The 14,495-nt window shown below is 40.2% G+C and overlaps 1 protein-coding gene across 2 annotated transcripts in view; it reads left to right on the forward strand.

Annotated features, from left to right (window-relative positions):
- The first annotated feature begins 1,675 nt into the window (after positions 1-1,675).
- The window catches only part of ALDH1L2 (aldehyde dehydrogenase 1 family member L2), a 30,543-nt gene continuing 17,723 nt past the window's right edge, over positions 1,676-14,495 (forward strand). The window contains exons 1-5 of one of the 2 annotated variants that reach the window (XM_030263167.4): positions 1,676-2,009; positions 7,465-7,606; positions 9,362-9,596; positions 13,148-13,313; positions 14,154-14,255. In XM_030263167.4, the coding sequence (XP_030119027.4) occupies positions 1,854-2,009; positions 7,465-7,606; positions 9,362-9,596; positions 13,148-13,313; positions 14,154-14,255 (801 nt within the window). In that variant the 5' untranslated portion in view covers positions 1,676-1,853. The remainder of the gene's footprint in view (positions 2,010-7,464; positions 7,607-9,361; positions 9,597-13,147; positions 13,314-14,153; positions 14,256-14,495) is intronic. The other variant, XM_072923465.1, reaches the window with a different exon arrangement.

Consider the following 14,495-nt stretch of genomic DNA (forward strand, 5'->3'; position numbering starts at 1 on the left):
TTTGATTTCTGTTGGTTCCTCTCAGTGCCACCTACACATATGGGACTACCAAGAGCCTTGAATAAAGGACAGGATATAATTTTACTACACAGGACTAAATCAGGGGATGAATAATGGTATGAAAGTTATAATGCAAGCCCTTGTGTAACTTTACTCTGTGGGGGGATTGTGTTGAGCTAACCCTACTTCCCTGGGGACTGGCACAATTTATCTCTTGCAGCACGTCTCCTTCCTGTGCCCCCTGAACAGGGATGGAACAGCAGGACTGCAGCAGTCCTTGTCCTTCAGGTACTTCTCAGCACTTGAAATACCCTGAGGAAGATGTTGGGGGGCTGGGACTAAAACCCTGGTAGTCACTGTTGAAGTTCTTTTGCAGGAAAGCATAAAAAATAGATATGATATGATAGATATAAGTATATTTTCATGTCTACTCTATTTTCAACAGTAGCAAGGTGATTACAGGTCATAACTTTTGCTTAATCATTGCCTCTGACCACTCCTGACATAGTTCACAACTTGACTATAGGAAAATTTTTTCCATTTTTGTCTTCCTTGTTCTCCTGACAGGAACATCATGTATTTTAGTTTATCACACACCCATGTTCTTTGTGTTGCTGGGATTTAAACCTGACCTAATTTGCAATGATGCAAATTATTACTGTCATGCTGTCCACTCTTGCTTTTGCTATTCCTGTCCTTTTTGGGGTCATTTTCACTTGCTTTCTGGTCTTTTTAGCACCTGGAATTCGTCTTTTCAAGATCTCCATACCTCTGACAAGAAAATTTTGTTGTAGCTTCCAAATAATATTGAAATTGGAACACTTTTATTAACGAAACTCAAGAAGAAGATTTTAAAGAAATGGCTAAGTAGAGTGAGCTGCTTTAATAATATTTGGCAAATGTGGTGATATGGATTTCCAGTAAGTCATTAATGTTTTTTAACCCCATTACTGGCATGAAATAAACTAAAAAATTAATGCTAATAATCCACATGATCTTTGACTGCCATGGGAATGCCTTACCAACATCCTCGGTAGAGAGGGCAAAGGTGAAGGTGAGGGGTTCTGTCCCTTCAAGCTGGAAATGGCTGGAGCACTGCTGGGGACACCGCACACATCTCAGACTGCAAAATGCCACCTGGGTGGCCTCGGTGGCCGTGACTACACAAAAGACAAGGAGTGACTGGACAGGGTGCAGTGGAGAACCACAAGGATGATGAGGAGTCTGGAGCAAGAGCGGTGAGAGCTGGGTGTGTTTCAGTCTAGAGAAGGCTGAATGGGGATTTCATTAACGCCTTCAAATACCTCCAAGACGGGTGCTTATAGGGTGGTGCCGGGCTCTTCAGTGGTGCTCAGCAATGAAGAGCAAAGGCCATAAACTAAAACGCGAGAAGTTTCACCTCAACACAAGGAAGAACTTCTGTACATTGAGGGTGGCAGAGCACTCGAACAGGCTGCCCAGGGAGCCTCTGTCCATGGAGACATTCAACACCCACCTGGACGCGTTCCTGTGTGACCTGCTCTAGGCGACCCTGCCTTGGCAGGGGGGCTGGACTGGATGATCTCCAGAGGACCCTTCCAACCATAACGATTCTGTGATTCCGTGACTCCGTGCTGGCGGGCCGGAGCCCCCCACGCCGCCCCGCCGGTCCTGCCCTGGGGCCCCGCGGCAGCGGCGGGAGGGCTCGCCTGGCTCCCCGCCCCTCCCCTCCGCTCTGCTCCGGTCCCCGCCGAGGCCGCGCGGCCCCGCGACCCCCGCCGCTCCCCGGCGCCGAGGGGGGGCGGGCGCGGCAGGTGCGGGCGGCCCCGCTCCCCCCGGTGGCCGCGGGCCCGGGCGGGGTTGCGCCGCCGCGGATGCAGGCGCTGGCCCGGCGCCAGCGGCATCGGCGCGGGTTGCATCAGACGAGGCGCTCCGCCGCGGCCGCGGAGCCGGCTCGGTGTTGGCCGGGCGGCCGCAAGATGCTGCGGACAGCACCCCGGCTGCTGCGGACCATCTGCACCACGGCTGCGGTGAGTAGCGCGGGGCGGGCGGCTTCAGACCCGGGTCCCCCGTGCTGTGCCGTGCCGAGCCCGGCAGCGAACCGGTCGAGGGGAAGCCGCAAGGATGGGGATGGCTGGAGCGGGTGTTTTCCAGGATGTGATGCCTATCGTCTCTGCCGAGGATTCAGCAAAGCCCTGCAGGCACGGCAGGGTCGGGGAAGGGCTCGGTGTGGGCATGGAGCTGCCCGGCTGTTCGGCGAGCGGGGTCGCAGCCATCATCTGGGCGCTGCATCTTGCAGGGATGTGCCTGGAAGCTGCGGGGAACGGGCACCAGCGATGCTGTGATAGTGACCCGTAATCGTGTGTCAAGAACAATGTGATGCAGCCGTTCTCTGCCTCCTTCAGGCTGGATTTGCCCTGCGAGAAGCTGAAGGCTGTCTTCTCAATTAGAAGGGACCATGCTCGTTCCCAGTTCCTAAGTGAAGCTCCCCGCTCTGGCCTCTTTCGTTTGTGACCTTCTCATCGCCAGTTCATAGCTCTGGCATGATGGGCTGCTCAGGGTTGAAGTTGATGGCCTAAATTCCTCTGCACCCAATGGTTTAGTCTTTTATAGCTCTGAGCATTTGTTTCAAGCCATTTTCTTTATGTCTGGTTACATATATAGACTGCAGAACTCCTGTAAGGAACCTTTCCCCGAAAGCCTTGTCCAGTCCAAATTGTCCAGATGTGTAGGTCTGGCAAGTTGTATGAGGCTTGGGGGATTTTTTTCTTTCCTAGAGAATGTTCATTGTTTCGTGCTTGGCTGCTCAGTTTCGTGTGAGGACAGCAATCCTTGGAAGGTATCTGCATGGAAGGCGTAAGAATAAGGAGATTTAACACAAGCCTTTTGGAAACGCAACCAGCAGTGCCAAAAACGAGAATGAATGAATGGTGGGAACACATTGCCCTGGATGTGTATGTAGATGGGGGTGGGGCTCTACTATAGACTTCTATTTGCAGGCGCTGGAATTCGGCACATGGAGGGGGATCTCAGTAGAAATAAAGTTACAGTACTGCTTTTCAAAAGAAGCATCTTTCTATGATAATTTTAAAAAGATGAAACATTAAAATATTTTAGTTTTACTAATTTCTTATGCAAACAAAGTAAAATATTATAATCTTTTTGATAATAAGATTTGTACCCAGAGTAGCAGTTACTAAATCTTAATTTTCAGGAAATTTAATTAGAAGTGATAACCAATTGAAGTTTAGATGCACACACAAAAGAGGCAGTAACAGAAAATTATTTTTATCCAAATAAAAAAATATTCTCCTGTGGAGAGATTTTGTAAGTTTAGACTCTTCTTAGAGAAGAAAATGTAGATGTTGGACTTATCTCCCATTTCTAGGAACTAGAACTTGACAAGATAGTTACCAGCATTTGTCAGGCTGTCATCTATGCAGTACTTAATTCTATTTGTTAGTTTCATTTCTGTTTAAGTGTTTTGGAGGAAAAAGAGAACAGGAATGGAATCAAACATTAAAATACTGTACAGCTTTTAATGAGCTATTTTAAAATAAATACCAGTATGGTATCACGAGATCATATGGACAGAATTTTTAAATACAGAAGTGAAACTTAAATCTGTGCTCTTGTATTGAGGTGGTGAAACACAGGTGAACTTTGAGATGCACTGAGCATTAAAGATAAGGGTGCTTGTACAAACACTTATTGGATTTTATGCTTCTACCTTTATCTTATTGTCTTCATTCAAATAATGAGTACTTGAGTCAAGGAAACATAATCACTGTTAATCTGTGTTATGTTATAAACAAAATAGAAAGTTAAAGAATAAATTAAAAGTTCAGACAGTGAATACAACAGAATTACAGGAGAGTTAAAACTAATTTCCTAAAATCTTGCGTTTTGGCAGCACTGTGATAATAACTATATTATTCTATGATTAGTCATAAAAGAAGGGGCAGATCTCCCTAAGCCACCTGAACTGCATTGTGTGCTATACTAGGAATTGGGTAATCTTACAAAAGTGCAGCAAAAATCCACTGTGATGCTACATGACCATTAACCTTCACATGCATGGTTCATGCAGGCTGCACGTTCATAGTCAGCCAGGCAACTGCAAAAGGAATCTAATGTAATCTGTTAACATCACTGTCAAAAAAAACCCAACAAACCCTCTTTTTCTTCTCTGTGTCATCTTTTAGAACTTTCCATTTAAATTGGGTGTTATGTCCACATTAAATTCTTCCACAGAATTTTCCTACTTCCATGGGTCTGATTTATTTTTGGTAAAAATGCTTAAGGAGAGTTTCCAAAAAAAAGTTATGAACGGCTATAATATCTCATGCAGTTGTTCCACCTTAATTTTTCAAATAAAACCAAAACCAAAAGACTGAACTTGTGGTCTGAGCATGCAAGCAGTTCCACACAGATTTTTTTTTTTTTAAACTCAGTAGAAATCCTGTTTGTGGCTGACTTCTGGGTACCATTCAGTGGAGAGAGAACTCAAGAATCACTGGTTACATTTACCAGATCCATCTTGCAATTGAAACCAGTTCCCATTTGAGTTCCTTTCTGGAAGTGTGAGGCAGCAAAGCTGATTTACTGCCTGAGTAATGTTTTTATGCACTACAGAATTTTCCCCTCTGCAGTCTTCCCAGTCTTGCCAGTTTCAGTTTGGATTTGGTGGGTTTTTTAATTTGTTATTCATCTGGGGACTATGTTATCTCTTTGTTTCTCACCATTTATTGACCCAGTTCCACAGATAGCACAAATTAAATGTGTGGCTTTACTGAAAGTATGTTGATTTACAGCGACTCATGATTTGGTACTGGAACTGCTATGCCATTCCATGTAGTATGAGAATCAGATTTAATCACAGGGCAACATGAACTGAAAGTGTAGGAATAGAGGGTGCATATGTTATTAACACTTTGTGAAAAAGTAACTCTTTAAGTGGTGATAAATTTGGACTTAAAATTACAAGAAGATTGTCCAAGTATCAGAAAAGCAGCAGAGTAAGAAGTGAATACTTAAGGAGTGCTTTGAAAAGGAGTTCAAGTAGATTTATAAAAGCAATCATATGACATGCTCTTTTGTGATGGCAGAGGAGAAGATTCATTAGCTAAGAAGATCCCTTCCAGTCTTGTGTTCTTACTGAGAAATGTTAACAGAAGGGTAGAAGTAGAATAAGTAATTCTCATCTGGGCTATTTTTAATGGTTAGTCAATATACTAGTTGGGCACTAGTTAGCACAGTACAGAAATCAGAGGATTTCATGCAGTGCTAAACATGTTCAGTGATCCAGCAGGTTAATCCTTGCCCAATTTGCCTGCTATAGTTAAAATACTTGGTAAAAATCCAATAATTGTTTTTTTTGTAGTGCAGCAAGATTTCTGCTGTAAAAGACATTTGTCATAAAGCCTTGATAATGAGCACCGCCTGCATCAGTTTGGCCTTGCTGGATAAGAATTGCAAGGCTAAGTTGTAATTCAGAACAAGGTCTTGTCTTTTTTAAGAACAAAATAGTGGACTATTTGAGGTATAGATGCCAACAATGCAGTGTTGGTTAGTAATATTATCATCATCAGTCTCAGACATTTTTTTACCAGCCAATTATAGCAATATGATTTTCCAAGGGCTTGAGTTATGTCCACCTTTGCATCTTACTGCTTGTTTCTACTGCAGTGGCACTAGTGCTGAGTAATGCTGCAATAGAGGATAGTTTTACTGTGCAGTTTCATTCTCAGGGAAAATATTGTCTCTGGTACAAATAATTATTTCCTATTGTTTTATATATAAAAAAAAGCCCCACACTTCAATATTCCTGTAATGGAACCTACCAATTCATAACTCCCTTTTCTAAAGCCAGCTGCACAATAAAAATGCAACCTGAAACCAGTAAAATACATCCATAATATGTCAGCTGTGAAATGAATTGCAATGGATTATGGTTTTGGGTAACCTGTTTTTCAGGAGATTTCTCTTTGTCATATGAGTGCAGACCATTTGTAATCGATCAATAACTCAGTCAAAGTATCTTCATGCCCCAGCACCCTAAGAAAGGGAGGGGGAGGGAGGAGATAAACATACAAGTGCCAACCTACAAGCAAAATAAATGTCAGTAGTTAAGACATTCATAGAGTGTTTTGATTCCTCTAATGGGTCATAAGGAAAACATGGAAGTCAAAGTCCAGTTGTGAAAAATGAAGTTAAGAACAAAGGCAGGGAGTGTGTGTATTTATTCCCTACCTTTCATTCAGGCCTCCTAAGAGGAGGGATCTGTATGGTTTGAGTCTAGGAATAGTTTGTGCCAGATTCAGCTTTGAGGAAGGTAAGTTTTCTGTTTATTCTGTGTGGACTTTTCCTTTTTAACGAGGTCTGATAGTCCACTTGTTTTTCAAAGGTTTCCAGTTTTCATTTTCCAAAAGCTGAATTAAAATGCAAAGACAGTGCATATAGAGGCAGTTCCACCCTTCTTCCATGTTTCCATGCTCATTCCTGCTCCCCTGCTGGCCCTGTGTTAGGACTCATGGCTGTGCTATAAATTAGACCAGTGAATAGATCCAGTTATGCATAAGCCACATTTTTCACGTCGGTGCTTGCTCATTTCAGTACCCTAATGCAGTTCTTGCAGCTAAAGGAGTACCAGTTCTGGGATAAAGGAGGTGTTGGAGGTGAGGGACTGGAGGTAGGGTGGGAGAGGAGCAAAACTGCCACATAAATCTAAAAAGACTCTGAAGGAAAAAGTAGTTTCCTCAGGAAGAAATCACTTGAAAAATGTAGCAATATCTAATAGTCTGATATCATAGTAGTGTTGTGATTCTATCTTAAATTAAAAAAAAAAAAAAAAAAGTGGAGGTGGTTACTTGCACCTGCTCTACCTGAAGTCACACGTCCAGTGTACTAAGATCCAAATCCAGCAAGGGAACCTCACCTTTAGCACCTTTATTTGCTTGTAGGAGGATCAAACGGATGACCATCACCTTTAACTTGGCAGGAACAGTGCAAGTTTGTCTTCTTTGGCCTATACATGTTAACCACCAATAATATACCTCTGTTTAATTACAGGGATTTAGAGGACATGTTCCAGACACATAAATTATGCCTAGAAAAAGTGTTTTATGTATGTTTCAAAAAATGAATTTTCATTTCTGACTGTGGAGAAGATCATGGAGCCTGTCATAAGAAGCAGTGGGTGGTCTGTTCTAAAAATTCTAAAAAATTCTAAAAAATCCATATAAACATCCATGACAGTATCAGATGATACTTTCATGTGAAGCATACTCTCTCTGAATTCTATGTTATCTGTCATTAATCTAAAAAAAAATTATTATTATTCCTTCAAAGATGATTAGGTTAGAAAAGACTATTCCATTTTATATCAAACTGAAAATTGACAAAGAAATACCAAGACAGAAATGTAAGCAACAACGTATTTCCTTTGCATCCTATAACGTGTTTTGTTTTAATTCTTTTTACCAGGCTTATCAACATAAGCTAAAGCTAGCCCTTATAGGTCAAAGTATTTTTGGACAAGAAGTTTATAACAAGCTGAGAAAAGAGGGGCATAAAGTTGTGGGTGTATTCACCGTGCCTGACAAGAATGGACAAGCTGATCCTTTGGGTAAGTGTAACCTGAATCCAAATGTAAAAATTACAGATGTACATAACAAATTTTCCTTTTCATGAGAAGGTTATATCTATATGGGAATGAATTGCATATATTGGCTTTGATCCACTAAATCCAGTAGAAGACCTATTTAACAAACACCAGTCCCAGAACCAGTTAAACCTCGTCCATATGTCAGTACTTTAAAAAAGCAACTTTTAAAGTAGTTTGTAAACGCGCAGGGCTGTACATTAAGGTATTGCAAAACCAAAATTAATCTGGATATCTTATTTGAATGTACACCCTAGAGGTAATTATTGTGAACTAGATCTGTATCTTATAGCAAATAGCTGCTGAGCCTGTATTCAAGTCCCAATGTCTATCACCTGCTTCCATGTGCTGGCTGGGACACGCAAGGCGTGGAGCCAAGATTGTTTATCCCTGGCTTTCTGCCCTTTTGGACAAGCTTGTATGTGGCAGTGTACATGCAGAGCCTATTTCTCTTCCACCTGGACTATGGAAAACACATTCAAAAGGTTGAAGAAGTCTTTGCTCTCCCTTTTTCCATTGTTGAGGTGCATAAGGATTTTCTGGGCTTACTAAAGAAAGAAGTTTTGCTTATTCCGAGTTATACTCATTGTACTCAGAACCCAGCATAGCAAAGAAGCTAATTTGGAACCATGTGAATTGGCAATTTTCTTTGTTTTTTGTTTCAGTGACGCAAAGACAGTGAATTAATATGATTAGCAAATAGAAATGCGACAATGGAATGTGCCTTTATAGATAATCTGAAATCAAAACTACATTCCATGAGCTATTTCAATTCTGTCTTGTTTTTGTTTGGGGTTTTTTTGGGGGATTTTGTTTTGTTTGTTTTTTGTTTTTGTCTGGTCCTGATATGTTTTTACAGAACTCTGGTGAGGGAAGAATCAAACATAAATTTTGTTTACTGGTGCTGTGGTGTTCACAGGCTAGCATGTAATTCTCAATTCTACCTCATTAAAAGATTTAATCACACTTTGGAACAATTAGAGAAGGCAACTATAAGCTTAGAAATCGTAAAATTTACTATCCATGTCTGGTTGGATTACATTATATAACATTTTTATATACAATGTAGCATAACTTGTTTAACAAATGTAACTAAATAAATCTTCCCCATCTTTCAATCATGTATTTGTTTTTAACTAAAACCACAGGATTAATTTAGTCCAATCTCTCCTGACTGGGGGAAAAAACCCGAAATTACATTACTAGATATTTTCACTTCCTTTTACTTCCAGGTGACTCAAAAGCTTGAGTCTCAAGTGTTTCCTGAAGTTTTCTGTGCTCTCAGACAGCTATGGTCTTTTTTTTCTAAAAGTAACTTCAGTACACTAACTTGCATGGAATGATATTTAAATAAGTATTTACTTAAGACTTAAATCAACAAGCTAAAGATACTTCAGGTCAAACTCAAGATCCAATTACACAGACAAAAAAGAGAAAGTAAAGCATAAATACCTGTCTTTTCTGTTTTCATTGGCACTTATTAGCCAAGTCGTAAGAGTGAACTAAAGGTTGGGATTTACATAATCTGTAGAAATGAGAATCAAAGACAGAATTAATAAAATATATCCAAGCACAAATGTTTTTAAACAGCATACAGAAGGGCACTCCTTGGTCACATACTTGATGATCTGCTTCAGTTGTCATGCAATATATCTCTGATTTCAGCTTAAATTTTTAACACAAAATGAAAAAAAAACCGATACTGTTCTTGCCCCTCAGCGCTGGCAGCGGAGAAGGACGGCACTCCTGTTTTTAAGTTCCCCAGATGGAGAGCTAAAGGCAAGCCTATCCAGGAAGTAGTTGCAGCCTACAAATCAGTTGGAGCAGAGTTAAATGTCCTTCCATTCTGTACACAGTTTATCCCCATGGATGTTATTGACTGCCCAAAACATGGCTCTATTATTTACCATCCATCCATCCTACCACGCCACCGAGGAGCTTCTGCAATCAACTGGTGAGTTCTGTGCATCGAAACCACGTGTCTGTCCCATTAGGGTGCTACTCTGCACCCTTTACTCTTGTAAATGCTGCAGTTCTCTTGACTTGCAAATGCTCTGAAGGAACTTCTCTGGAGCAGCTGGCTATTTGGTACATGAACTGCACTTCATAGCTAGGATTCATCATTATTTCCAGTGTGAGCTCAGCTGTTACTCTGGGAGGATCAGTGGTGTGAGCTGTACCTTCATATATTTTACTCACATGCACAAATCAACAATCTGGAGGTTCCATAAGCAGGACACTGCCCCTGTGGCTCATCCCCACAAACACTAGATAGCTATCAGAGGAGGGTCTGATATAGACCCTAAGATTTCACAGAGTGAAAGGGAGAAGAGAGCCCACAAGAATAAAACCTTTTCTCACAAGGTCAGTTCAAATCATTACCCCGAAAGAACTACACTGCAATAATGGCCACAATAGACTCAAATCTGGCACTCTAGTGACAACAAAAATTACAATATCACAGTGTCTAAATTCAGTAAGAAATTATTTAAATATGGAGAAACAATTTTAAAAGAATTTTACAGGCAGCATGGTGATTATCTGAATTTACAGTGTTGTGGATTCAAAGCAAAAGCATACATAGTTTTGTTTTGGTAATTTTAATCCTTCCTGGAAAAAGTACTAAGCTGAAATACTTAAACAGAGTTGTTAAGGAGACTATTAGAAAGGTAAAGACTTCAAAAAGTGTCACTTGTGTCCAAGTGTGTAAAGTAAAATAGCATAAACTCAGTAGAAAATGAGAATGAGACAGTCCAGAAAAGAAATAAAGAATCAACTTTTTAAGGCACAAAATATAATAACAATTCCTCCAAATATGTTAAAGGTGGGAGGTATGTAAGTGATAGAGGTGTGGGATTTAACAAAGGTGTTTATCAAAGAGAATACCACAGTAGGAAATGTGTATTGGTATTCAGGATGGAGGAGCTTAAGATGACTATCCTGCAGTCCTTTGTGTAGAATAAGTCAAAACAATTCTCTTGAGTTGAACTATGAACAGAAGACATTTTCATGAACTGATGAAGGAATAAGAAACGCTTTGCCAGGACAACAGGACTTCAGCAAATTTGAAGTTGCAGATTTGAGATGACCTGCAATGTTTCTGTTTCTTAAGATTATGTTGATGCAGGTGACTGGGAAACAGCAAAAGCAATACCAGTTTTAAATAGGCTGAAAGAGAAAGCCAGGAAACTTTAGATCAATGGCACAGATTTAAATCTGTAATAAGGAATACACTTTCTGTGCAAATGAGTAGATGTGATAATGCGAGAGTAAGAAAATGAGAGGTCAAATTCAAAGTTAAGAAACATTACATAATGCACACAAGAGGGGACTTCCCTGACTATATGTAAGCATTGTTGAAGTTCATTGTTGTTACTCAGAAAAGGATTGTTGTCACTCACCACGGAAGGATCCATTCACTCAAGAGCTGGACTCGATGGTCCCTGTGGGTCCCTTCTAACTCAGAATAATCTGTGATCTTAAATACTGTCTGCATCTCAGTTGGAATATGAACAAACTAAGTTCAGAAAAGGCTAAGAAAGATGGTCAAAGGTATAGGAAAGTTTTCACATGTCTGGAGACAAATTATGTAGCCTTCAGACTGGAAAAGAGGTCATTGGGAAGGACATACACTAGCTGTGTGTTGAGCCACAAAAGACATGGAAAGGTGAAAAAGGAATGATTGCTCGTTCTAATCAAAAGTCAAGGAGCAGCCAGCAAAGACATCAGGTAGTAGGATTTTTCCAAATAAATGAGGTCCTTTTACTCCATGCAGTTTGTTGTTAAATTGTGCAACCTCATATCTAGAGATCTCTAAAAGGATGCTTTCATGGAAAAGTTCATCAAGATGTATTTCACAGGAAGGTGTAGACACAAACTCTCTTTCAGGAAGTGCAAAGGTTTGCAGAAATTGGAATGCATTGCAGTGTTATATCAGTGCATCTTGCTCTATTTTGCGTATTCCTTCTGCAAAAGGAATCAATCTGCTCCTGCCCTTCTCAAGAAAAGGCTGTTGTCCCAAGGCCTTTAAACTGAACTAGGATTTGGCCTTGGCTGACTGTTCTTGTGTTTCACCCTCTCACCCGTTGCTCTAATCACTACTTTCACATATGGTGGCTTCAGCACTGGGGCTGGTCAGATTCTTTATCCCCACAGTATAACCAAGAGAACCTTTGGGAATTAGTCATGGCTAAACATAACCAGGTACAAACAAGGGCCCTGGGGTTCCTCACTCACTTCCTTTACAGTCTTTTCCAGCTGCTGCCACTCTGTTATCAGCAGCTCTTTGTGGAGGGAGGTGGTGGACAGAGGAGGGGGCACACAGTAGTTCTTATCTTGTCACCTATTCAGAATCAGAGACATTTGCTCATAAAACCTTCTTTTCCATGCTGAGGACATCCATTTCTCACTAGAGTGCTCTTTTGGAATTTTTATATAATAAAAACCAGAAGAAATGCAACTTAAATATGTGAAAGATTTGATAAGGGCTAGCCAAACTTCTGTAAGTTTTCAATTCTGCTATACCTGCCAACTTCCCCCGTTGTCTTTGGAGGCCATCCCTTGTTCGGCCCATATGTACTTCAGTGTACTTCACTCATTTGAATAATGCAGCTCTCAGTGCTTATAATTAATAATGAATTTTCCTGTGTATAAGCCAGATCTCAGACAATCCTGTTACAACATGGACTGCTGAGGGAATACTTACATGAGACATGTATTTCTTAAAATAGCATTGGAGTTTGCATGCATACAAGTGGCTGGAAACATGCAGGAAATATTTTTCTCACCGTTTCTGGCTGCTCCCTTAAACACACTTCAGTTTAATTGTCCATCATTCTGAGACACATGGCCAAAGGAGAACTGCAAAATTATAGGTGGCTGAAGTTCTCTTTGAATGCAGAAGCAGATTCTGAGATGAGGTAAATCAGCACAGGTCTAATGTAAGCATTGCTATGTTCGTGCACAGCAGCTGAGAATCTGGCTGGATTCCCTAGCCTTAATTCCCTTTAAAACTTTTCCTTAAGCAGTTGCATATTTATCATTTTCCAATCTGGTTTTAACTCTTTTCAGCTGTGTGACAAATGTACTTTACTTTTTGACCTACAGATGAGCCATGAGCCTAAGCTAATTACAGTAAACAATCATGAATTATTAAGGTAATATTCTGTTATATGCTTCCATCTTTCAAATTCTGTCATAACTGTTGCATACTTTTTGCTCTGAGTGTCTTGCCATTAATAATAGTTTAGAACTAATTATCACAAGGAACTGTGTGAGACAGCCTGGGTTCAATTGCAGCATTTCCTATGTCGCTTTGTGGAAACCACACATCCACAGTGTCAAAACTGTGGGTTCCTGACTGTGAAGTGAGCAGTGAAAATATAGCAAAGATTGTTAGGATTTTCTTTTCTATCTTCCTGAAGAAAATAAATGTGTAACATGCGAGTTGATATTTCTTACTACTTTAATTTTTTTTAAATTTACTTAAGTATTTTTTATGCCCAGGACTTTAATTCAAGGAGATAAGAAAGCAGGATTTACTATATTTTGGGCTGATGATGGCTTGGACACTGGACCAATACTTCTGCAGCGAGAATGTGATGTTGGCCAAAATGACACCGTAGATGACCTATATAACCGGTTTCTCTTCCCAGAAGGAATAAAGGCCATGGTATGTTTAACTGTACTAAATACCATCTTTTTAAGAGGAAAAGAGGTTGAAAGTAAAGGAAATACAGACAAGATGTATGTATTTGGAAAGACAGAGGTTGTGATACTCTGCCAAATTCTAGACTTCACTGGAGCTGTGCGGCTGCACAACAGCTGAGGATGTGACCTCAGAATATTTGTTGCTGACAGCAGGCAGAGCATATTCTGTTTCCACAGATGGCATAGCATGAAGCTGAATTTGTTTGAAATGTGGCTCTTTCCATACAAGACAAAATCTTTTAAAGACTCAGAAAAAAAAAAAAAAAAAAAAAAAAAGTGTGAGATTTTAAAGAAAAAAAGGGCAGTATAGTGTTTGAGTTTGAGGCTCGGAGTTCTGGTGGATTGCCTTTGGGTTTTCTATGCTTGTCACTTTTTTGTATTTTTTTTAAGTGAATAAAAGAAAATGCACAAAAAATGCTCAGCATTTCTCCTTAGAGTTTTTTTTTTTATCCCTCCATTTGAATGCAGAAAAATATTTTTTTTTGTGGAGAGAAAAAGGAAAAAGTTGAATGCAATCATACTGAGCCACACTTTTGTTCTGGAGAATTCAGACAGCTGCTCCAAGTTTGGTGACTAGGTAATCCCATGAAATTCTGGAGGTTATTTCTTTTGTCAAAAAAGCTCAAGGAAACACACGTTTATTCAAGACAGCACTGGTCCCTTAGAGGTTGGAAATACTAGGTTTAAAATAACCCAAACCAATTCACCTTGTGGCAGCAAGTCTTTTGCTGTCATTCCTAGGTATGACTGAGGGGAAAAAAGGTGAACCAAGCTAACATGAAATCTTTTATTTTTCACATAGGTGGAAGCTGTACATCTAATTGCTGATGGTAAGGCCCCTCGTATACCTCAGCCTAAAGAAGGGGCAACATATGAAGGGATCCAGAAGAAGGAAAATGCAGAGGTAATGTAAAGTAATGCCATTTTTTTTTTGGCATAGTACTAGAAAAGTTATTAATTCAGATTACAGTAGCAGCAATATGACGTTAACAGGAATTTTAACTGAGTTGTTTCCTCACCTCTTTTTCCTGGAATACCTCTTAGGATGCATATAATGGAGCCCTAGGTTAAGTTCCATTTTCCTTTCAACGGTTACATGTATTTAGAAACTTGGTGTCCTATTCAGGATCATGTACAGGTAGCT

This window comes from Taeniopygia guttata, chromosome 1A, assembly GCF_048771995.1.
Source record: "Taeniopygia guttata chromosome 1A, bTaeGut7.mat, whole genome shotgun sequence".
Lineage (NCBI taxonomy): Eukaryota > Metazoa > Chordata > Aves > Passeriformes > Estrildidae > Taeniopygia > Taeniopygia guttata.